Source organism: Hemiscyllium ocellatum, chromosome 19 (genome assembly GCF_020745735.1).
Source record: "Hemiscyllium ocellatum isolate sHemOce1 chromosome 19, sHemOce1.pat.X.cur, whole genome shotgun sequence".
Taxonomy (NCBI): domain Eukaryota; kingdom Metazoa; phylum Chordata; class Chondrichthyes; order Orectolobiformes; family Hemiscylliidae; genus Hemiscyllium; species Hemiscyllium ocellatum.
Window position 1 is genome coordinate 44954424 of NC_083419.1, and position 26473 is coordinate 44980896.

At 41.4% G+C, this 26473-nt stretch overlaps 1 protein-coding gene across 1 annotated transcript in view; it reads right to left on the reverse strand.

Annotated features, from left to right (window-relative positions):
* Nucleotides 1-26473, reverse strand: part of cacna1c (calcium channel, voltage-dependent, L type, alpha 1C subunit) — a 1009638-nt gene that overhangs the window by 771941 nt on the left and 211224 nt on the right. The window contains exon 6 of the mRNA XM_060839877.1: nucleotides 3209-3361. Within this exon, the coding sequence (XP_060695860.1) occupies nucleotides 3209-3361 (153 nt within the window). The remainder of the gene's footprint in view (nucleotides 1-3208; nucleotides 3362-26473) is intronic.

Genomic DNA, 26473 nt, shown 5'->3' on the forward strand with positions numbered 1-26473 from the left:
CTTCATTGCCATCTCCAGATGGATATTTACTACGAACCCATAGACTCTCAACTACCCAGACTACACCTCCTCCAACCCAGTATTCTGGAAGAACTCCATTCTGTTCTCCCAATTCCTCTGCCTCCACTGGACAAACAGGCAGAAAACTAGCCACCAGGATACATGAACATCAATTAGCCACAAAATGACTTGACCATCTCTCAATAGTATCCTTACATGCAGAAAGGAAGGACATCACTTCAACTGGGACAATGCATCCATTCTAGAATAAGCCAAATAGGGATACGCACGAGAATTCCTTGAAGCATGGCATTTCAACCAGAACTCTATCAACAAACGCATCGAGTTTGATCCCATCCCTGAGACAAAGAACAGGAAATGATGTCACCACAGGAAATGACATCATCAACCCTAAGAAACCCAAACATATACATAGAAAACAAGAATTATCAGCAGTGCTTTGCCCGGAGACCCACTCTCGTTACTAATAGGGTGACGAAATGTCTGGAAATGAACCTTCCAGCTCAGCGAGCTAACCTACATCCAGAACCTCAACCTGAGTTACAAATCTTCTCAAAATATGTTAAGACAATAATTATTTCCAACAAGAGAGATTCTCACAGTCACCCCTTGACAATTAGTGGCATTACCATTGCTGAAATCCCCCACTGTCAACATCCTAGAGTTTACCATTGAACAAAGTGGAGATTAACTACCATACAGATACCTGGCTACAACAGTGGATCAGAGGCTACGAACCCTGTCATGAATATCACACCTCCTGACTTCCCAAAGCTCATCCATTACCCACAAGGCACAATTCAGGAGTTGGAATACTCTCAACTTGCCTGGATGAGTGCTGCTCCAAAGATTGATAAATTTTTGTTCTCACAGGGAATTAAGGGCTATGAGGAGAGTGCAGGTAAGTGGAGTTGAAATGCCCATCAGCCATGATTAAATGGCAGAGTGGACTCAATGGGGCAAATGGCCTTGTTTCTGATCTTGTTTTATAGTTTTATAATACTTAAGGTACTTGAAAAACTATCCTGACAAAGCAGCCTGTTTCCACAAATATTCACTCCCTCTACCATCAATGTATGGCAGCAGTAGTGTGTACCATCTTTGTGATGCACTGTAAAAAACTTTACCCAGGTTCCTTAGACAGCAGTTTCCAAACCCATGACCACTACATCTAGAAGGATAGGAATAGCAGATGGAGAGATCACCACCATCTGCAGTACCTGTTCAACTACCACCCTGGCTTGGAAATAAATAATTTTTCTTTCACTGTCACTGTTTCAGAATCTTGGAATTTCCTCCCTAACAGTTACACAACATGGACTGTAGCTGTTCAATAAAGCAGATCACTATTACCTTCTCTAAGGCAATTAAGAATGACCATAAATGCTGGCTCAGCAACCTACATTCCTTGAATGAATTTTTCAAAAAACACTGTACTTAAATTCATTTTGAAAATCCACAGGCATTCCCCACATCTGCTGATTCCATTCTATCCGCCATTAATGATACTTTGTCAAAATACTCTAAGAACTTAATTAAAAACAATTTCCCTTTCACAAAACTATGCTGGTTCTGCCTGATCACAATGCAATTTTCCAATTATTTTGACATAATCTCCTTACTGATGGATCCTAGCATCTTCTCCATGACAGATGTAAAGTTAACTGTTCTTTAACTTCCTTTTTTTTCTTGAATAAAGATGTTAGCATTTCCAATCTGTTGGTGCCTTTTTAGAAGCTAATGAGGTTTGCAAGATTGTGCACTTTTTTTAAGAGGTCAGAAAATAATTTGCAATAGTGACTTAAAGACATAATTGTCAAGAAAGTATGCAACTTAAATGCCAAGCAAGACATTTGAACTGATGACTTATTAAGTGTTTACAAAGTTGAACTTTTATAGCAGAGAGAGAAAACAGACAAGGCAACAACTTTAAGTTCATTCCAGAATCAGGTTTCAGTTCAGAAAAATTAGGATTTCACTGCAAACGAACAGCAACTTCTTAGCAGAAGGGTTATAGTTTGTAAAGTCTCCAAGCTGAGAGTGTTCAGGTAGAAGCTTTCAAGCTGTCAAAACTGAAAATAACTGTCATTCACCAGAACTGGAAATAAATGTGTACACCTGCAAAATGGTAAAGAGTTGGTTAAGTAAGAAATCAAAGAGCTTGGAATGATTGGAATGGGTTGTATAGTTGCTCCCACAAATTTATGGCCTGCCAATCATTCAGCTGGCTCTATTAAATTCCAACCAATGTCTTACAACAACCTGTATAGGAAAGACCTGCCTTTCACTGCATTTTTCTTTGCAGCCTGGAAAGGTTAGCTTGCCAGGCATGTCACTGAACATCTGTCATTTCAAATGCTGTGAGCATGAGGCATTTGTCCATTAATGATATAAGCTACAGTTTAGTATACAAGGCAGGAAATTACTACAAAGCTATTTCATTAGCATTTTGACTATCTATCATCTTGGATTCCTTTTTCATTGTGGCATAAACAATGCTTTAAAACATATTTAAAATAACTTGTTCTCCGCATCTTTATTTCATCCAGTAGCTAAGCATTGTTTTTAATTAGTTTGCGATACCGTATTATTATTGAAAATGTAGCACAAAGTCCTCGTATATTGATAGAATGAAAAAAAACATTGCATTTAAAAAGTTTTTGCATCATTCGGATGTTCCACAACGATTCACAATTAAGAAATTACATTTTGAAGAGTTCTTACTATTGATATGTAAAGCAAATACTAATGTAGACTGCAAAATTCTATAAGCTTCACTAACAGGAAAAACAAACTCATTTATCTGTTTTTAGTGGTGCTGGCTGAGAATTATATGGGCACCTGAGCATCAACTTGGCTCTCTTGGTCTTCTTTCAAAAATGCCACAGCATTTTCTACATTTATTTGCCCAGGATCTGAAAATAAAGACAATCCCTCAGAACTGGATTGAAATGTCACTCCAAATTGTGAATTCACCTCCTGGAGTGAAACTTGAACCACTAATCTTCTAGCTCAGTTGCAACAGTGATGCCATTGAGCCAAACATGTAATTATACTTAGAATGAACAAAGACATAATTGCAAAAAAAAAGAAAAGTAAAAAGCCTATTTATTACCAGAATATACAATCAAAACGGGTGATTTTTCTTAAGTAATAGGATATGTATACCAGTTACTGATGCTCTTACCTGTTTCATTAAATAAGCAGGTTTTGTGCATTTTGCCCATAAAGAGTTCTAATCCTATAATGGCATAGATGATAATTACAAACAGCACCAACAAAGCAATGTGTAGCAATGGGACCATGGCCTTGATGATTGAATTTAACACCACCTGGAGGCCTGCAAAACAAATAAAAGGTTATATTTTAGAAAACATGGCAATTTTTAGATGGTTAAAATGTCAATATTAATGGTGAATATTGAATAATTCCTACAAGGTTAATGTTTGGATATTCAAATTAATTAATTTTATGCTTGACAATTCCGAACTGATAATGTAAGGTATCTTAATATTCACACTTCCTGATATAGGTACAAGAGGAATGAGTTATTTAATGTTCATTTAATGAGACTTATTCAAAACAGTGTATTGTGATTACAGCAAAGTTTGTGATTTTGGATTAAAATTAATATTTAGAGTAATAACAATGCTTAAAAAAACCTTAGGAAATAGTAAAACCCTAAAAACACCTTGACCTGGTCAGCATGAAGAGAAATGGCAGTTGGGTTTCAGGTGAAACTAGGTATGTTAATTGTTTTTTAAAATTACACACACTGACTTGCATCCTGTCATCCAAAAGTTTTAGGACTATTAGGATAATATAATAAAACTAACAGTAATAGTATTCTAATCCCTTGAAAATAAAGACATTAGTACTACATGAGTCCTGAACCCATTAGAAAAAGGAGCCAATTGAATCAAAACTTCACGGTACAGCTTACAGATAGAAAACAGAAATGTCATTTACGATTACCATTGTCCCTTTACATTGGAGAGACAGGACGCCGACTTGCAGAATGCTTTAGAAAACACCCCCAGGACACCCGCACCAATTAACCTCACTGCCACGTGGCCAAACACTTTAATTCCCCCTCCCACTCTGCCAAGGACATGCAGTCCTGGGCCTCCTCCATTGCCACTCCCTTACTACCCGACGCCTGGAAGAAGATGCCTCATTTTCCGCCTCGGAACTCTTCAACCCCATGGCATCAATGTGGACTTCACCAATTACCTCATTTCCCCTTCCCCCAGTTCCAATCTTCCAACTCAGCACCATCCTCATGACCCATCCCATCTGTCCACTCCGACCTATCACCTTTCCCCCCACCTCCATCCACCTATTGCACTCTGAGCTACCTTTCCCACTCCCCTCCCATTTATCTCTCCAGTCTGAGGCTCCCAGCCTCATTCCAAATGAAGGGCTTTTGCCCAAAATGTCGATTTTCCTACTCCTCGGATGCTACCTGACCTGCTGTGCTTTTCCAGTACCACACTCTCGACTCCAATCTCCAGCATCTGCAGTACTCACTTTCACCATGTTAAAATGGCTGAGTCAACATGGCTTATCAAGAGGATGTCACGCCTGATAAATCTAGAATTCTTTGAGGTGGCAACAAGCAAATTAGACAAAGGAGAGTCAATGGACATGATCTATTTGGCTTTCCAAAAGGCCTTCTAGAAAGCCATAAAGAAGGCTGCTAAATAAGATAAAACCACATTGTTAAGAGCAAGATTTGGGATGGATAGAGGATTAGCTGACTGACTGAAGATATAGAGAGTATATAGAAGATAAAGAAGTCTTTTTGAGGATGGTACTAGTAGAGTTCCACAGAGATGAGAGGTGTGACCACAATTATTTACATTGTACATTAACAATCTGTTTGAAGGTATGGAAGGTATTGTTGCCAAGTTTGCAAATGATTTAAAGCTAGTTAGAGGGACAGGTAATGTTTAGGAGACAGGGAGGCTGCAGAGGACTTAGATAGGTGAGGAGAGTGGGAAAAGGAGTGGCAGATGGAATATAGTGTGGGAAAATGTGAGGTTTTGTGCTTTGGTAGGGAGAGCAGAGGTTTAGTCTGCTTTCTTAATAGAAGACTTTGGAAATCTGATGCACAAATGGACTTAGGATTCCTAGTTCAGGATTCTCATAAGGTTAACATGCAGTTAAGAAGGAAAATACAATATTAGCATTTAAAACTTGGATGTATTACTGTGGTTGTAAAAAGCTCTGGTCAGACCACATTTGGTATATAGTGAGCAGTTTGAGACCCGGATCAAAGAAAGGATATGCTGGCTTTGGAGGAGATTTATAACTATGATCCTGGGAATGAAAGCCTTGTCATATGTGAAACAGTGGGGGACTCTGCAACTGTACTCCATGGAGTTAAGGATGACCAGGATGTATCATTGAATCTTACAGAATATTTGAGAGGCCTGGAGTGGACATGAGGTAATGCTGCCACTAGTAGGAAAGACTAGGACTGAAGACACAGCCTCAGAGTGAAGTGACGTTCCTTTAGAACTGAGAAGAGGAAAAACTTTTTCAGCAGAAGATGGTGAATTTATGGAACGCATTGTCACAGAAAGCTGTGAAAGACAAACCATTGAGTATATTCAGGGGAAAAGACAGGAGATGCGGTTGAGAAACATATCAGCCAAGATCGAATGGTGGACCAGACTTGATAGGCCAAATGGCCTAATCCTGCTCCTGTATCTTATGGTCTTATGGAGTTGGAGGAATAAACATTTATTTTCTGTCTGAGCATGGGTTCTGTTATGAGCAATAAGAGGGCTTTCAAGAGGCAACTGCATTAATCATCATGGTAAACTCCATGTGAAATGCATGCAGTGTCCAACTATTTGAGATACAAATACTCTTCAAAGGCTATCTTAACTGTATTATTTGTCATTCCAATTTGAAAACAATCATCTCTGTGAGGCAGATATAATCACTGCTGACCTTAAAGGTCTCACACCTGTGAAATACAGTGCATAAACACAACCCAAGATCTCAAAGGCTGCACAAGGGTATGGAACTGATCTCCTCTCATTTGAGCTTTCAATATTTGCTAACATGCAGTGATGCTGCTCTTGAGTGATGTGGGTGATAGAGGCAAGTATCAGTTATCAGATGGTATCTCGTGTGCTATATTCATTCATTGAAATTAGGTCCCCATGTTAAAGTTCATTGCAGAGGCATTCCATAGCTCACTGTACAAAGTAGTATGAAAAGCTGCCATTTGTAGGTAATTAGAATGTTGACGACTGACATTACTGCAGAACTTTTCTTGCATTTCCTCACAGATTCATTGAAAGTGTGACCAATTGATCCAGCGGTTTTGTCACTGCTTCTGGTTCAGAGAAATGGAGGAGGAACAGATGGCCAGTAAGCCCAGGACCACCAGCACTGGTCTCCACATGAAGCAGTCACAACAAATGCTCCTCTCAGAATGCAGAGGAGAAACAGAAGACCCAGAGTCTTCAATGAAATGTCCTCTAGATAAGCAAGGAACAGCGTTGATGCAAAGTCAGGATGCTTCAGGACACTGTCACAGAACAATGCCAACTGTTGGAGTAGGACCTTTGACCTGAAAGAGTGTGTGGCCATCTTATTACAGTGGCTTTCAAGGTGACAGGTTCACAAAATCTTAATCCAACTAGCTGCTTGGGATCTGGTGTAGTACTGTGTCCAGTTTTGGTCCCCACACCTCAGGAAGGATATACTGGCACTGGAACGTGTCCAGCGGAGATTCACACGGATGATCCCTGGAATGGTAGATCTAACATATGAGGAACGGCTGAGGATCCTGGGATTGTATTCATTGGAGTTTAGAAGATTAAGGGGAGACTTAATAGAGACGTACAAGATAATACATGGCTTGGAAAGGGTGGACGCTAGGAAATTGTTTCCATTAGGCGAGGAGACTAGGACCCGTGGACACAGCCTTAGAATTAGAAATGCGGAGACATTTCTTCAGCCATTTATGGTGGATCTGGCAATGGAGGAGTCCAAGGACCTGCATGTCCTTGGTGGAGTGGGTCTAGCGATGGAGGAGTCCTCCACAAATTCATCTGCACCTCCACACACATCATTTACTGCATCCGCTGCACCTGATATGGCCTATTCTATATTGGGGAGACAGGCCACCTACTTGTGGAACATTTCAGAGAACACCTCTGGGACACCCGGACCAACCAACCCAAAAACCCCGTGGCTCAACACTTCAACCCCCCCTCCCACTCCACCAAGGACATGCAGGTCCTTGGACTCCTCCATCGCCATACCATAGCAACACGACGGCTGGAGGAAGAGCGCCTCATCTTCCGCCTAGGAATCCTCCAACCACAAGGGATGAACTCAGATTTCTCCAATTTCCTCATTTCCCCTCCCCCCACCTTGTCTCAGTCCCAACCCTCGAACTCAACACCACCTTCCTAACCTGCAATCTTCTTCCTGACCTTTTCAACCCCACCCCCACTCCGGCCTATCACCCTCACCTTGACCTCCTTCCATCTATCGCATTTCCAACGCCTCTCCCCCAAGTCCCTCCTCCCTACCTTTATCTTAGCCTGCTGGACACACTTTCCTAATTCCTGAAGAAGGGTTCATGCCCAAAACGTCGATTCTCCTGCTCCTTGGATGCTGCGTGACCTGCTGTGCTTTTCCAGCAACACATTTTCAGCTCTGATCTCCGGCATCTGCAGTCCTCACTTTCTCGTAGTTTGTGAGACAGCTCTCCCAATTTTGGCATGAGTCCCCAGATGCTAGTCAGGAGGACTTCGCAGGGTCAACAGGGCTGTTTCTGTGCTGGATTTTCTGGTGTCTAGGTCAACGCCAGGTGATCCTTCCGGTTTTACGTTTTTGAGACTTTACAGCAATTAGTACAACTGAATGGCTTGCTAAGCCATTTCAGAGGACAATTGTTGTCAGTTTGGAGTAACATGTAGGCCAGACCAGGTGACCATGGCAGATTGCCTTCCCTGAAAGTCATAAGTGAAATCATGGATTTGTCTAACAATCAACAATGGATTCATGGTCATTAGACTCTTAATGCCATTTTTTTTGGTATTGATTTCAAATTCCATCACCTACCATGGCAGGATTTGAACCTGGCTCCTAAAACACTACTGGGACCAGTACCACTTAGCCACTCTCTTCTCTCCCCCCCCCCCCCCCACTGAGGAAGCCTGACGAGAATAAAGCTGTATGGATGTCATAGGTAAATTGGAAAGCCCACCTCAGTTTGCCTGGAAACTGACCCAGTTCTGTACATGTCTTCTGTAAATTCTCACCCTCATGGTGTCTCACATCTTACATGCCTCACTTATGATCTCCACATCCTACCACTTACCCCGTTGCCCTTGCATACCCACTCATTTAGTTTCCATTATAAATTGAAATCTGTGACCTGCAATAATGATTGTGAATTTCAGGAATATTCATGAATAAACACAAATCCAATCATCCATTCAAGATCCACTTTTTAAAAAAAAGCTCTTAGAATCTTGTAAAACCATCGAACAAACATAAACATGTAAACTCTGCTTAAAAAAACTGCTTACTTTTAAATCTATCAAAATAAACAGCATTCAAAAACCTCTTCAAAATACTTTAATTCCATTAAATGCTCATACAACTACAAATCAAACAAAGCCTTGGTTCACCTCAGCTGTGTAAACAAACCCAGTGGAGCTTAATTGATTAGTTGAGATTGGAACTAAAAGAAAGGTTCATAAGATCATAAGACATAGGAACAGAAATTAGGCCGTTCAGGCCATCTAAACTCCATTTAGTATAAACCCAGAATGGTCAAACATTCCTCGTATGTTAAGCTTTTCATTCCTCAGACCATTCTTGAGAACCTCCTCTGAACACGGTCCGGGGCAGAACATCCTTCCTGAGATATGAACCCAAAACTGCACACAATATTCTAAATATCGTCTGGCCAGAGCCTCAGAAGTACATCCCTAATTTTATATTCATAATGTAATGCCATTGCACAACCTTACTGCCAAACTCTCCAGAGTTCAACATAATGGAGTCTTTGAAGCTTAAACAGATAGTTATTTGCACAAATTTTTTGAATGGCTCAGCAAACAGACTTTCAATCATAGAAATCACAGATTTGTCTGGACTTTAAATCACTAAAAATGCACAGCATGAGGACCAGATGACATATTAATATCAACTTCTCAATTCCTTTGAATACAGAAGAAGGCTTTACCTCCTGGAGAAAGAATGTATTTTCATCTTAACACTCTCACAACAGTGAGAAATGTTCTAACGTTTAAGGGTAGATGATCAATATCTGTATTTAGAAATATTTATCGTACAGGATCTATTTATGATATGTAAGGTTGGCAAATTCTTTTGAATTTACCCTTCTAAATGTTTCTGACTCCACAACAGGTTTTTCCAAGGTTTATGGCCCGTGTAACATGCTCTGAACTATGCTTCATAACAAAATGGGCAGCACGGTTGTTGAGTGGTTAACACTGCTGCGTCACAGTGCCAGGCACCTGGGTTCAACTACAGCCATGGGTGACTGCATGTGTGGAGTTTGCACATTCTCACGTATGCATGGGTTTCCTCTGGATGCTTCAGTTTCCTCCTGCAGTAAAAAGACGTGCAAATTACGTGGATTGGCCATGCTAAATTGCCCATTCAATCCAGGAATGTGCAGGCTAGGCAGATTAGCCATGTGAAATGCAGGGTTACAGGGATAGGGTGGGGTGAGTCTGTTTGGGTCCTGTTTGGAGAGGCAGTGCGGATTTGATGGGCTGAATGGCCTGTTTCCACACTGGAGAGATTCAATGATCAAAATTAACCAATCTCAGTGGAATCAGGAAGATGTTAAAAATGCTCATCCGCACAATGGATTAGGCAAGTGTAGCATCACTGTTTGTGCTCACTAACCCGCTCCCATGCCATATAAGTCCCACATGATGGGAATTGGATCAGGAATTTTGGAACTGCGTCCTGCCCTAGCTATTTCAAAATGGATACATAAATGAAAATCTGGCCTATGTATCAGCAATGTGAATGTGGGACTGATAGCTGTAAGAGAGGATCAGATACAAAAATAGCAGAGAATAATTGAAAATTTAGTTTGAAACTTTTTACAAGACAATTACACCTGGTCAAGTCATTATGTTGTCAAACTTACCAGAATCTGCTTCAACAGACAAATGGGCAAATTGACAAATCTTCAGGGCTCAGTGACAAAATTATAAATTGCCACAGAGTTGGACAAGAGACTTAAACAATTAGGAGAAACAACTGTGCTTGGAGTTATGGGGAAGGAATGCTATAAATGCTCAACTTATGAGATTTTGAAGGCCTTAAATAACCATTTTTGAAGTCTCTACAAATACTATTTATGAATGGTATAAGTTTAACATCGGATCTCAGGAAGACAGGGAAAAGATTGGTTAGTATGTAATTGTACTGAGATATCTAACTGAATCTTGAAATCGAAAGATGACCTTAACAGAGATGAGAACACCTTTGGTATGAAAGATTCTTTTGTGAGAGCACATATTTTAAGGGAAAAGAAGTATCCTCCTGAAGAAAGCTATTGATAAGTGCAGAAGTTCTGAAATGGTCTATCATCAGCTGAAGAGATTAAAAACTTTGCAGGCAATAATAATGCACCTAGCATTATCACTGATTAGAAAAGCAAGGCCCATGATTGGAAGCTAGTGAGGCTTTCAGACAGAACTTCAACCTGAAGTTGAATAAAAAGAAAGGTTCAAGAGGTGCAAGATCTATCACTATGACCACCGGTATATATTTGCAAATAGAAAAGCCTTTCCTTCACAGCAGTTGATGAGGCAGATCTGATTTTACCAAAAGGACAAGCAACTGAATGGCCATCAGAACCAGAGGTCCACCATTCTCCAAAAGCAACAAAAAGTTGAACAACAAACAACAGCAATCAACAACAAACATGGGAGAGAAACAGCAAGCAGTTAGAAAGTAAATGGCAGCAGTGAGAGAGTAGTCAGATGAACCACAGTCATCTACTGGGGTCAGGAACTGGGAGCACTTTACCCAAAGCCAGGGCCAGGAAAGGGCTATCTTTTGTCAAGGCTGAGGTGCACAGCTGGGACTGGGAGATTGCTGCCCCTTATCGAGGCCAGGATGGTACCTTTGCTAGGTTTTGTTCAAAGGGAGATGGGGTATTGTGGTGGCTGTTCTTCTAGGGAAGGTGGGGTGATGTATCAGCATGTGCTTTGAGCAGGAGTCAGGGAAAGGATACTACTGGAGTTGTCAGGGTGGGGTGAAGAGAAGAGGTCTGCAAAAGGGGGCAAAGGAAGAGAAGGAGGGAACAAGAGGGTTTGGGAGGGGTGAAGGCTGCTGTAAAAGGGACTGAAAGAGAGAGAAGACAGGGGAGAACAGGATTTCAAAGGAGGCCTGGGAAGTTGCAAGGAGTTGTTAAAACGAGGGGCTGCAAAAACGAGTGGGAAGAGACAAGGAGGCATAAAGGGACTGGGGAGAGAAGACCATAAGACCATAAGACATAGGAGTGGAAGTAAGGCCATTCGGCCCATCGAGTCCACTCTGCCATTCAGTCATGGCTGATGGGCATTTCAACTCCACTTACCAGCGTTCTCCCCGTAGCCCTTAATTCCTCGAGACAACAAGAATCTATCAATCTCTGCCTTGAAGACATTTAGCGTCCCGGCCTCCACTGCACTCCGTGGCAATTAATTCCACAGGCCCACCACTCTCTGGCTGAAAAAATGTCTCCGCATTTCTGTTCTGAATTGACCCCCTCTAATTCTAAGGCTGTGTCCACGGGTCCTAGTCTCCTCGCCTAACGGAAACAATTTCCTAGCATCCACCCTTTCCAAGCCATGTATTATCTTGTACGTCTCTATTAAGTCTCCCCTTAATCTTCTAAACTCCAATGAGTACAATCCCAGGATCCTCAGCCGTTCCTTATCTGTTAGACCTACCATTCCAGGGATCATCCGTGTGAATCTCCGCCGGACATGCTCCAGCGCCAGTATGTCCTTCCTGAGGTGTGGGGACCAAAACTGGACACATTACTCCAAATGGGGCCTAACCAGAGCTTTATAAAGTCTCAGTAGCACAACGGTGCTTTTATATTCCAACCCTCTTGAGATAAATGACAACATTGCATTTGCTTTCTTAATCACGGACTTAACCTGGACATTTACCTTTAGAAAATCCTTGACTAACACTCCCAGATCCCTTTGTACTTTGGCTTTACGAATTTTCTCACCGTTTAGAAAGTAGTCCATGCTTTTATTCTTTTTTCCAAAGTGCAAGACCTCACATTTGCTCACATTGAATTCCATCAGCCATTTCCTGGACCACTCTCCCAAACTGTCTAGATCCTTCTGCAGCCTCCCCACTTCCTCAGTACTACCTGTCTATCCACCTACTTTATATCATCAGCAAACCTCGCTAGAATGCCCCCAGTCCCTTCATCCAGATCATTAATATATAACGTGAACAGCTGCGGTCCCAACATTGAACCCTGAGGAACACCGCTTGTCACCGGCTGTCATTCTGAAAAAGAACCTTTTATCCCAACTCTCTGCCTTCTGTCAAACAGCCAATCTTCAATCCATACCAGTAGTTCACCTCGAACACCATGGACCCTCACCTTGCTCAGCAGCCTCCCGTGTGGCACCTTATCAAAGGCCTTTTGGAAGTCTAGGTAGACCACATCCACTGGGTTTCCCTGGTCTAACCTACTTGTTACCTCTTCAAAGAATTCCAACAGGTTTGTCAGACATGACCTCCCCTTACTTGTTCTAATCGGACTCTGTTCTACCAAGAATTTAGAAGCATCATCCTTAATGATGGATTCTAGAATTTTACCAACAACCGAGGTTAGGCTAATTGGCCTATAATTTTCCATCTTTTGTCTTGATCCTTTCTTAAACAAGGGGGTTACAACAGCGATCTTCCAATCATCTGGGACTTTCCCTGACTCCAGTGACTTTTGAAAGATCTCAACCAACACCTCCGCTATTTCCTCAGAACTCTAAGATGTAGCCCATCGGGGCCAGGAGATTTATCAATTTTAAAACCTTATAGCTTTTCTAGCACTTTCTCTTTTGTAATGGCAACCATACTCAACTCAGCCCCCTGACTCCCTTTAATTGTTGGGATATTACTCATGTCTTCCACTGTGAAGACTGACGCAAAGTACTTGTTAAGTTCTCCTGCTATTTCCTTATCTCCCATCACTAGGCTTCCAGTATCAGTTTGAAGTGGCTCAATGTCTACTTTTGCCTGTCGTTTGTTTCTTATGTATTGAAAGAAACTTTTACTATCATTTCTAATATTACTGGCAGCCTACCTTCATATTTGATCATCTCCTTCTTTATTTCTCTCTTTGTTATCCTCTGTTTGCTTTTGTAGCCTTCCCAGTCTTCTGATTTCCCAGTGCTCTTGGCCACTTTATAGGATCTCTCTTTTTCTTTAATACATTCCCTGACTTCCTTTGTCAACCATGGCTGTCTAATCCCTCCCCGGATAATCTTTCTTTTCTTGGGGATGAACCTCTGTACAGTGTCCTCAATTATACCCACAAACTCCTGCCATTCCCTTCCTACAGAAGGGAAGGCTGTAAGGAGTATGTGACAAAACAAAGAGTCTGCAAAGGGAAGTCAGGATGGCTACAAGAAGTGGGCAAGATAAGTGGCTGAAAGGCAGTAGAAAAAGGAGAAAGGCAACAAGGTGAGAAAGGAAACAAAGAAATTGAGATTGCAAGGAGGGAAGGGAGACAGAGGATGGTTGCAAGTTTGGGGGTGGTGGGGAAGCTAAAAAGAAGGGAGAAAAGTTTTTAACCTGTCAGCAAAGGAACATTCAGTTATTTGGGAGCCAGGAAAACTTGGGTAATGAATTACTTGCAACTGAATGTGGTATCTCTGGTTTCAGCTCAGATTCAAGAGTTACTGTGTGGGCAAAATGCTGTGGATGGAATGAACACTGTGATAATTATTAAATGTGAGACTAAAATCTAAGATTGGAGATACAGTAAAAATAGTAGCAACTGCTTGGATAATAATATCGACCATAGTTTAGTCTATATGATGGAAACATATGAGTTTGACCTTGCCAATCTGGTAGGTGTGTGAAGGATAATGACTTCCTGTACATAGAAGCGAATTTGAAAAAAATGTTTTCTTGTGCCAATCAAAATACTGTCATGTACAGGAAATGAATCCTTTTCTTTTGTTTGTGGTTTTAAGTTGATGAGGAAACGATGAATATTGAATTGAATTCTATTCAATAATTCGCTACAATGAGAGTCAGAATACTACGTGTCAATACAAATAACTAGGTAAAGTTACTATATGAATGCATCGCCTATAAGATTAATCAGCAAAAGAAAGGACTTCCTGGAATCCAAAAAGGAGACCTTGAAAATTAAAAATGGATGCATAAGAAAATCTCAAGAGGAGAAAAGAAAGTGCACTGTTGCCAACATCTGTACTGGGTTTTAGTATGATTAGTTTCAATTTAAAATGAGAAATTATTTACTGCTTAGATACAATGTGTATTTTTTGCGATACCAAAACCAACTTGTGTGGACAGATATAGCATGGCAGGCAATCTGTTTAGTGCTAATTTACTGGAAGGTTTTCATTCCATTTTTAAACTTGGAAGTGAAACCAGGAATCACATGAGAATAGTATATAATCATTATTAGTTGAAGACATTCAGATTTATGCATGGGATTATTGTTGCACTGTTTTCTTGTGAGCTTCATGCCCGTTGGATGTTGTTGCTGTCTGGATGTTGCATAGGGCCAAATTCAAAGGAGTAAAATCGGTTGTATAATGTGGCATTTAAATTGTGTCTAATTATTTGAAAAAAATCATTCCCAAATGATGATAATAATGACAGGTTGTCAGTTCTGAGTACTTGAAAGATAGGAAGGAGTGAGTAAATATTAAACGTTGGGCGATGGGGATATGGATGGACAAAGAAGGGCCCGGATACAGGGGAAGCACTGGGGCTTATGTTTTCACACCCTAGCACTGGTGAGGAACAACTATTTTTCTGCTTGAAGGCAAGTAATACATTGGTTCAGGGGTTGGTGTTATCTTTGGCACACATACATAGAAATGATATAGCAAAGAAGGGGCTATTTGGCCTATGTTGGCCTATGACACAAAGGCCCACAGATGCCCTTTCTAAACCATCTGGCCCATAGCCCTGCAGCTTACAGCATTTAAGATACAAATCCAGGTACTTTTTAAAATGAGTTTAAAGTCTCTGTCTCCTCTACCAACTCAGGCAGCAAATTCCAGACACTCACCACCCTCATAGAGTCATACAGTCATAGAGATGTACAGAATGGAAACGGACCCTTTGATTCAACTCGTCCATCCTGACCAGATATCCCAACCCCAATCTAGTGCCACCTGCCAGCACCTGGCCCATATCCCTCCAAACCTTTTTTATTCATATACCCATCCAGATGCCTTTTATATGTTGCAATTGTGCCAACCTCCACGACATCCTCTGGCAGTTCATTCCACACCCATACCACTCTCTTTTATATCTTTCCCCTTTCACCCTAAACCTATGCCCTCTAATTCTGGATTCCCCCACCCCAGAGAAAAGATTTTGTCTATTTATCCTATCCGTGCCTCTCATGATTTAGGAGTTTTTCCTCACATCCCCTCTAATCTTTGTGCCACTTTGATTATTTATGACCCCTTATTTTTGAACTTTCTACAAGGGAAACAGGTTCCTCCTGTATATGCATCTCTATCCCTCACAATTTTGTACACCTCAATCATGTCACCTCTCAGCCTTCTCTGTTCCAACCTCACCAATCACTCCTCAGCTACAATTCTCCAGCCTTGGCAAGATGTTATTAAATCTTCACTGCAATCTCTCAAGATTATGTCCTTCCTGTAATGTGTGCAGTTCTGGTTACCACAATACTCCAGTTGTCGTCTCAACAATATCTTTTACAGTTTCATCACTATATCCCTACTTTTTGTATTCTACACCCCTGCCATGTATCTTTTTTCAAACCTTGTCTAACTGTACTTCTATCTTTAGAGATCAAGCATTTGCATACCGAGATCTCTCCAACCTTCTCAGTATATTTCCATTTAATGTTTGACCTCCCTATATGCATTACCTCATACTTATCAGAGGTGAACTCCATCTGCTACTATCCTGCCCACTCCACCAACCCTTCTACATCATGTTGGAGCGTACAGCTAATCCTCTAGACTATCCAACACATGGTTCATTTTTGTGTTGCATGCAAATTTCAAAACTGTGCCCCTTATGTTCAAGTCCAAATCATTAATGTATAAAACAAACTACAGGGGTCCTAACACCAAGCCCTGAAGAACACCACTTGAAACAGCTTTCCATTTGCAAGGATAGCTATTGATCATTACTCTTTGTTTCCTATTACTAAGCCAACTTTGGATCCAATTCAACATATTACCCTGTCCCATGGGCGTTTACCTTTTTGGCCAGTCTGCCAAGTGGGATTTTGTCAAAGCCTTAATAAAATCTATGTAGATAATATCCATTGCATTATCCTCACCGATCCACCTTGTCACATCCTCAAAAAATTCAATCACATTGTAAGGCCTCTCCTTGCCTTAACAAAGCCATGCGGACTATCCCTGATAGTCCATGCCTTTCTAAGTGACAGTTCATCCGATCTCTCAGCATTGAGCCTACCTTCCACTGAAGGAGGACTAATTGGCCCATAATTGTTTGGCAGTTCCTTTGTAGCTTTCTTAAACAATACATTTGCATTCTGCGAGTCCTCTGATACCTGACCTCTGTCCAGTGAAGAATGTAAAAGGATCCTCAGATCATCTGCTATTTCCTCCCTGACCTCCTGCAACATCCTAGGAAACATCCATCTCATGCAAGCGACTTATTCACTTTCAAAGATTCCAACTCCTTGAACACTTCCTCTCCCGTTATGATTATTTTGTCCAATATTTCACACTGCTCCTCTCGGATTACTACATCAACATCATCCATTTAGTTTGTGAATTCGGGAAAAAAAATTACAAATTTTTCACATATCCTTTGCATCTTCACACTATCCTTTTGATGTTTATATACTGGTAAAACATATTTGGGTTTTCCTTCATCTTGCTTGCTAATATTTTTTCTCTTTGATTTCTTTACTCCTTTCTTTATTTAATCCAAATACTTCCTATACTCCTCTAGGCTGTCTGCAGTGTTGAGTTTTTTGTGACACCATAAATTTTCTTTTTGTTTAATCTTCCCCGTAATTTTCTGGACAGCCATGGGGACTAGCTTTAGCAGTACCATTCGTATTTTTGGAGTGGACATAGAGTCATAGAGATGTACAGCATGGAAACAGACCCTTCGGTCCAAGCCATCCATGCCGACCAGATACCCCAACCCAATCTAGTCCCACCTGCCAGCACCCGGCCCCATATCCCTCCAAACCCTTCCTATTCATATACCCATCCAACTGCCTCTTAAATGTTGCAATTGTACCAGCCTCCACCACTTCCTCTGGCAACTCATTCCATACACCCTCTGCGTGAAAAAGTTGCCCCTTAGGTCTCTTTTATATCTTTCCCCTCTCACCATAATCCTATGCCCTCTTGTTCTGGACTCCCCAACCCCAGGAAAAAGACTTTGCCTATGTATCCTATCCATGCCCCTCATAATTTTGTAAACATCCATAAGGTCACCCCTCAGCCTCCAACACTCCAGGGAAAACAGCCCCAGCCTATTCAGCCTCTCCTTGTAGCTCAGATCCTCCAACCCTGGCAACATCCTTGTAAATCTTTTCTGAACCCTTTCAAGTTTCACAACATCTTTCCGATATGAAGGAGATCAGAATTGCACGTAATATTCCAACAGTGGCCTAACCAATGTCCTGTACAGCCGCAACGTGACCTCCCAACTCCTGTATTCAATACTCTGACCAATAAAGGAAAGCATACCAAACGCCTTCTTCACTATCCTATCTACCTGCGACTCCACTTTCAAGGAGCTATGAACCTGCACTCCAAGGTCTCTTTGTTCAGCAACACTCCCTGGGACCTTACCATTAAGTGTATAAAGTCCTGCTAAGATTTGCTTTCCCAAAATGCAACACCTTGCATTTATCTGAATTAAACTCCATCTGCCACTTCTCAGCCCATTGGCCCATCTGGTCCAGATCCTGCTGTAATCTGAGGTAACCCTCTTCACTGTCTACTACACCTCCAATTTTGGTGTCATCTGCAAACTTACTAACTGTACCTCTTATGCTTGCATCCAAATCATTTATGTAAATGACAAAAGGTAGAGGTCTCAGCACCGATCCTTGTGGCACTCCACTGGTCACAGGCCTCCAGTCTGAAAAATAACCCTCCACCATCACCCTCTGTCTTCTACCTTTGAGCTAGTTCTGTATCCAAATAGCTAGTTCTCCCTGTATTCCATGAGATCTAACCTTGCTAATCAGTCTCCCATGGAGAACCTTGTTGAACGCCTTACTGAAGTCCATATAGATCACATCAACTGCTCTGCCCTCATCAATCCTCTTTGTTACTTCCTCAAAAAACTCAAATCAAGTTTGAGAGACATGATTTCCCATGCACAAGCCATGTTGACTATCCCTAATCAGTCCTTGCCTTTCCAAATACATGTACATCCTGTCCCTCAGGATTCCCTCCAACAACTTGCCCACCACCGAGGTCAGGCTCACTGGTCTATAGTTTCCTGGCTTGTCTTTACCACCCTTCTTAAACAGTGGCACTACGTTTTCCAACCTCCAGCCTTCCGGCACCTCACCTGTGATTATCGATGAAACAAATATCTCAGCAAGAGGCCCAGCAATCACTTCTCTAGCTTCCCACAGAATTCTCGGCACACCTGATCAGGTCCTGGTGATTTATCCACTTTTAACCGTTTCAAGACATCCAGCACTTCCTCCTCTGTAATCTGGACATTTTGCAAGATGTCACCATCTATTTCCCTACAGTCTATATCTTCCACAGTAAATACTGATGCAAAATATTCATTTAGTATCTCCCCCATTTTCTGTGGCGCCACACAAAGGCCGCCTTGCTGAGCTTTGAGGGGCCCTATTCTCTCCCTAGTTACCTTTTTGTCCTTAAAAAATTTGTAAAACCCCTTTGGATTCTCCTTAATTCTACTTGCCAATGCTATCCCATGTCCCCTTTTTGCCCGCCTGATTTCCCTCTGAAGTATACTCCTACTTCCTTTATACTCTTCTAAGGATTCACTTATCCTGTCTAAGGACACTATCCTGTCTATACCTGACATATGCTTCCTTCTTTTTCTTAACCAAATCCTCAATTTCTTTCGTCATCCAGCATTCCCTATACCTACCAGCCTTCCCTTTCACCCTGACAGGAATATACTTTCTTTGGATTCTTGTTATCTCATTTCTGAAGGCTTCCCATTTTCCAGCTGTCCCTTTACCTGCGAACATCTGCCTCCAATCATTGAAAAATCTCTTGGAAAATCTAATACCATCAAAATTGGCCTTTCTCCAATTTAGAACTTCAACTTTTAGATCTGGTCTATCCTTTTCCATCACGATTTTAAAACGAATAGAATTATGGTCACTGGTCCCAAAGTGCTCCCCCACTGACACCTCAGTCACCTGCGCTGCCTTATTTCCCAAGAGTAGGTCAAGTTTTGCACCTTCTCTAGTAGATACATCCACATACTGAATCAGAAAATTGTCTTGTACGCACTTAAGAAATTCCTCTCCATCTAAACCTTTAACACTATGGCAGTCCCAGTTGATGTTTGGAAAGTTAAAATCCCCTACCATAACCACCCTATTATTCTTACAGATAGCTGAGATCTCCTTACAAGTTTGTTTCTCAATTTCCCCCCGACTATTGGGCGGTCTATAATACAATCCCAATAAGGTTATCATCATTTTTCTTATTTCTCAGTTTCACCCAAATAACTTCCCTGCATGTACTTCCGGGAATATCCTCCCTTAGCACAGCTGTAATGCTATCCCTTATCAAAAATGCCACTCCCCCTCCTCTTTTGCTTCCCTTTCTATCCTTCCTGTAGCATTTGCATCCTGGAACATTAGGCTGCCAGTCTGCCCATCCCTGAGTCATTTCTCTGTAATTGCTATGATAACCCAGTCCCATGTTCCTAACCATGCCCTGAGTTCATCTGCCTTCCCTGATCGGCCCCTTGCATTGAAATAAATGCAGTTTAATTTATTAGTCCTACCTTGTCCCTGCCTGCCCTGACTGTTTGACTCACTTCTGTTCTCAGCTGTACCCATCTCAGATCAATCTCTTTCCTCACTATCTCCCTGGGTCCCACCTCCCTACCTTACTAGTTTAAATCCTCCCAAGCAGTTCTAGCAAATTTCCCTGCCAGTAATATTAGTCCCCTTCCAATTTAGGTGCAATCCGTCCTTCTTGTACAGGCCACTTCTACCCTAAAAGAGATTCCAATGATCCAAAAATGTGAATCCTTCTCCCATACATCAGCTCCTCAGCCATGCATTCATCTGCTCTATCCTCCTATTCCTGCCCTCACTATTTTGTAGCACTGGGAATAATCCAGATATAACTACCCTTGCGAATGTCCTTTTTAAAATTCTACCTAACTCTCTGTTATCTCCCTTCAGAGTCTCAGTCTTTTCCAATGTCATGTCTGCTTTGTGCTCTAAGGATCTTGCTTTTTCATGCCCCACACTATTTGACCACTAATTTATTCGTTAGCAGTCCTGTCCAGTCCATCTCAAACAAAACTTCTCAATGAGATGATGTTGTGGCTTTAAGAGCTGTATTTTGTCCTGGTTTCTTATAAGAAAGTGATTGAATGAGAGGTGAATGTGCAGGCTGTGGTAATGGATACAGCTTGTGGGGCCTTGGCTTTTTTTTTTAAAAGTAGGAACAACGTAAGCAGCCTGGATGGGTGGCCAACTCTCACTGACCAGAATTTCTAGCTTTTCTTTAAGCTTTTAGACTCAGCAGAAGCTGCTGGAGACTTGAAGAAGTAGAATTTTTTCTCTCTCTCTTTCGATTACAAGTGTTGCATGTGAGAAAATCTGATTTCTGAATTTGCCTTTTTGCCGAGGGTGTGTTTGTGGGATGTTACTATGTTGAAACAGTTAATTAGTAATAGTTATTCTGTTAGAATAACTTAACTCTCTTGGAAAATCTAAGTTCTTCTTTCTTTTGTTTTCTTTTAACTATAGTGTTTGAATAAATCTGTTTTGCTTAACAGCGAGTAGTTTGACCAATTAAATTGCATTGGAAAACAGTACTGTACATTTGCTTTTAACATAAGGAAAAGATAGAGTCTAGAGTCTAGGCTACATTCTTAAAATAATTTGAGGGGTCTGGTCCATAACATCAATTTTGTAAAACTTGCCATCCCCCAATTTAAGACTTTTATTCCTGATTTATCTTTGTCCTTTTTCACAATAATACTAAATCTAACCAAACTGTGGTCACTATCCCTGATTTGGTCGCTCACTGTCATTTCACTTACTTGCCCATCTTCATTTCCCAAACCTAAATCCAGAATTGTGTATTCTCTTGTTGGCTTGCCACAAATTGTTTAAAAACATCTTCCTGATCAGAGTTCAGGATTTTTTCACCCACAATGTCACTTACATTGTTTGAAACCAAACTGATATTGGAATAGTTACAGTCTCCTACTATTATAGTCCTCTTATTCCTGCAGGCAGAAATTTTTCTACATATATGTTCTTCTGTCACCCTCTCGTTACGTGGGGGTCTGTAATATACTAGCAGTGTGACTGCCCCTTTTTTAATTCCTAAGCTCAACCCGTAAAGCATCATTCATTAACCCATTGAGTATATTACCCTTTCTCACAACTAACTGAGTTTTTAAACCAATACTGCTATCTCCCTCATTTTTGTCACATACTCTATTCTGCCTGAAAATCCAGGGATATTGAACTGCCAATTTGCCTTTCCTTTCACCAGGTCTCCACTATTGCAACAAGATTGTACTGCCATGTGTGGTATCTGTACCCGTAGTTCATCCGCAACGTTCCTTGCATTGAAATAAAAACAGCTCAACCATGCTAATTTCTTTATCTGGAATGTTTTTTAATCCTCATTTCTTTTGTCTTTCCAAATCACTAACTACATCACCAACCTATGTTCTCCCCCCCCACCCCCCAATTCCTGATATTAATCTGTCCTATCTACGCCTAACACTTCGATTCCCATTCCACAGCCATACTCATTTAAAACCTCACTAATGGAACAAGCAAAAGCCCTCATGAGGATATTTGTCCCAGCTCTGACCAGATGCAATCTGTCAGGCTTGTACAGGGCCCATCTTCCCCAATGCCTTAAGAATCTAAGCCCATCCCTGATATACCATTTTCCCAATGACACATTCATCTGACCTATCCTCTTATTCCTGCTCTTACTAATATGTGCACTGCATTCGAGGGCTTGCATTTTAATTTATCTCCTAACTTCCTATATTCAGCTTTCAGGGTGTCTTCCCTGTGCTTACCTATGTTGTTGGTACCTAAGTGTACCAAAACCACTGACTGTTCACCATCTGACTCCAGAATGTCCTGCAGCTACTCCATGACATTCTTGACCCTGGCACCAGGGAGGTAACATACCATCCTGGATTCTCATTTGCAGCCACAGAAGCGCTTGGCCAAAAGCACTCCTGACTATGGATCCCCCATTACTACAGCCTTGCTGTTCATTTATCTTGCCTTCTGTGCAGCAGAGCCAACTGTGGTGCTGTGATCTTGGCTGATGCTGCATTCCCCCGAGAGCCATCCCTCCCCACCACAAGATTCAAAGTGGTATATTTGTTTTAGAGGAGAATTACCACTGGGGACTTCAGTGCTTCCTTCCAGAGCCTTTTACTTTGCTTGATGATTATCCATTCCCTTTCTGCCTATGTAATCCTCACCTTCAGTGTGACCCACCTCACTGAACATGCTATCCACAACATTCTCAGCATTGCGAATACTCCACAGTGAATTCACCATCAGCTCCAGCTCAAAAAGCAGTTAAATGATTGCTGCAGCTGAACACACTTCTTGCACACATTGCCATCAGGGACACTGAAAGCGTCCCTTATTTCCCACATTGCACAAGAGGAGAACACTACAGGAGGTCTCCTGTCATAACTTGTCTTTAGATTAAGCTAGTCACTCCCTTTATGAGAATTGCATTTAACTAGGGACATGGTATTTAGTTAACAAATAGTTTCAGTGTTAATTAGATAACATACCATATACAGATCAATGTTAACACTAAATCAATGCACTGTATGTATTTATGTTCACAGACAGAGCAAAGTAAATTTTAAAAGAATTACATTTCATTTGTAACATTCAGCAGCCAATTATTCTTAAGGTGAAAGAATGCTTACTTTCACTTTTTAAAGGGCTTCCTTCAAACAATAAGAGGGAAATAAGAAGGTTAATGTGAGGTGATGCACTTAGGCAAGTTTAATTCTAGAGCGAATTATACAATGAATGGAAGAGCCTTGGGAAAGTTGATTGGCAGAGAGATCTGGGAGTGCAAGTCCAATGTACCCTGAAGGTTGCTGCACAGGTGGATAGAGTGATCAAGAAGGCATATAGTATGCTTGCCTTCACTGGATGGGGTACTGAGTACAAGAGCTGGTAAGTCATGTTAAAATTGTAAAAGACATTGGTTTGGCTGCATTTAGAATATTGTGTACAGTTCTGGGTGCCACGTTACCAAAAGGATGTGGACACTTTGGAGAGGGTGCAGAGAAGGATTATGAGGATGTTGCCTGGTATGGAAGGTGCTAGCTATGAAGAGAGGTTGAGTAGGTTAGGTTTATTTTCACTCGAGAAAAGGAGATTGAGGGGGACCAGATTGAAGTTTACAAAATCATGAAGGGGATAGACAAGGTGGATAGAAACAAGCTTTTTCCCAGGGTAAAGGATTCAATAACGAGAGGTCATGCTTTCAAGGTGAGAGGTGCAAAGTTTAAGGGGGATACACACGGCAAGTACTGCACATGGAGGGTGGTGGGCGTTTGGAACATGTTGCCAGCAGAGGTGGTAGAGACAGGCAAGATAGATTCATATAAGATGCATTTGGACAGATGCATGAGTAGGTAGGGAGCAGAGGGATACAAATGCTTAGGAATTGACCGACAGGTTTAGACAGTACATTTGTATTGGCTCAGGCTTGGAGGGCCGAAGGGTCTGTTTCTGGCTGTAAATTTTCTTTGTTCTTTGTTCTTTAATTTATCTACAAGCTGCATGTGGAGGTGTGGGAGAAAGGTGACTCATACTTCAATTTAGAGAATCAAGTAAACAAATGGTACAACCAACCAATCCAATATGAAAGTGGCAATTTTATGCTGAGGAATACAACACAAGAATGTAAACTAGTTACAGTGGTGGAATTTGGGCCCATGACAACAATATGGCTAGAGGTTTAACTTCCTGTAAAAGCCATCTTGAGAAATTACCGTCTAGAGCTGATGGCTCAGCGGTAACTACAATAAGAATCAATTGATCAATTCATCAGCGATGCTGTGAAAGGGCAAGAACTAGGATTTTTCAGAAGCTGACCTATGTGAACAGATAAATTAGCTGGTTATAGCTTCATTGCCTATTGAACCTTTCATACAGACCTCTAGAGAAAAAAGCATGCTATTGACACACTGTTAAAAAATGGCAGAAATTATGAAGTTATTACAGTCAGACAACATTTGCAAGTATCATGTGAAGTATTAAGTAAAGGTGAAGTAGTAAGCTGTGTTAGAATTGCAGTCCGTTGCATCAACTGTGAGGCTGTCTCATGTTCTAAGACTGTTAGACTGTGTGGTGCAAAAGGACACTACGTTTGTTGAGGCAAGAAACTGAGTACCAAAGAATCAGTCACAGAATACAGCAGGACACAACAAAAGCAAAAGCATATGTAGCACACCAATAAAAACAGCAGAGATTGCACCAGAGACCTACATAAACATGACCTGCCCCTCAAAAAGCCATGCTATCTTTAATCAAACTATGATTTCCAAATAGTCATACATCCTATCTCTCAGGATCCTTTCCAGTACCTTGCTTACCACAGATGTAAGACTGCCTAGACTGTAATTCAAGGGATTTCCCTCTTCCCATTCACAGCCCTCCAATCATCTGGTACTACTCCTGTGGAGAGTGAGAATGCATAGATCATTGCCAGAGGTGCAGCAATCTCATTACTCCCTTCCTGTAATAACCTTTGATATATCTGCTCTGGTCCTGGGGACTTATCTATCTTTACGCTTCCCAGAATTTCCAGCACATCCAGTTCGTTAATATCAATCTGCTCAAGCCTGTTAACCGGGTCCACAGTGTTCTCACTATCAACAAGGTCCCTCTCTCTAATGAATATTGAAGCAAAAAACTAATTTAGGGCCTCTCCTACCTCTTCAGACTCCAGGCACAAGTTCCCTCCACTACTCCTAATCGGCTCAACCCTCTCTCTGATCATTCTTGTAATCCTTACATATGTGCAGAATGCCTTGGGTTTTCCCTAATCCTTCCTGCCAAGGCTTTTCGTGCTCCCTCCTGACTCTCCTCAGTCCATTTTTGAGTTCTTTCCTAGCTACCTTGTAATCCTCTAAAGCTGTGCCAGATCCTTGCTTCCTCAGCCTGAAGTAAGCTTTTTTCTTCCTTTTGACAAGAAGCTCGTCTGCTCTCATCATCTAAGGCTCCTTCACCTTACCATTCCTTGTCTGTCTTAGTGGGATAAAGTTATGGAACACTCACAAGTGTTCCTTCAACAGCCTCCACATTTCTGGTGTGCATTTCCTGTAGAACAAATTTTCCCAATGTTTACTCCACAGCTCCTGTCTAATAGCAGCATAATTTCCCCTCCCCCAGTTAAATACCTTCCCATACTGTCTGCTCATATTCGTCTCCATGGCTATGGTAAAGGTAAGGCAGTTGTGGTCACTGTCACCGAAATGCTCTTCCACCGAAAGATCTGACATCTGGCCTGGCTTGTTGCCTAGCACCAAATCCAATCTGGCCTCACCCCTCGTCAGCCTATCTACATATTGAGTCAGGAATGCCTCCTGGATACACCTGACAAAATTGGCTCCATCCAATCAATATTGGACAAGTTGAAGTCACCAATAACAACAACTCTGTTACATCTGTACCTTTCTAAGATCTGCTGTCTAATCTGTTCTTCCATCTCTCTGATGCTATTGAGGTTCTACAGAAAATATCCAATAAAGTGACTGCTCCTTTCCTGTTACTGACTTCCACCCATATTGACTCAGTGGACAAACCCTCCTCAACAACCTTGTTTTCTGCAGCTGTGATACACTCTCTAGTTAACAAATCATACTGCCCCTCCTCGTTTACCTCTCTCCCTGTTATTTTAAAAATATCTAAACCCTGGAATATCCAGCAACCATTCATATGAAATCCATGTCTCCATTATGGCGACAA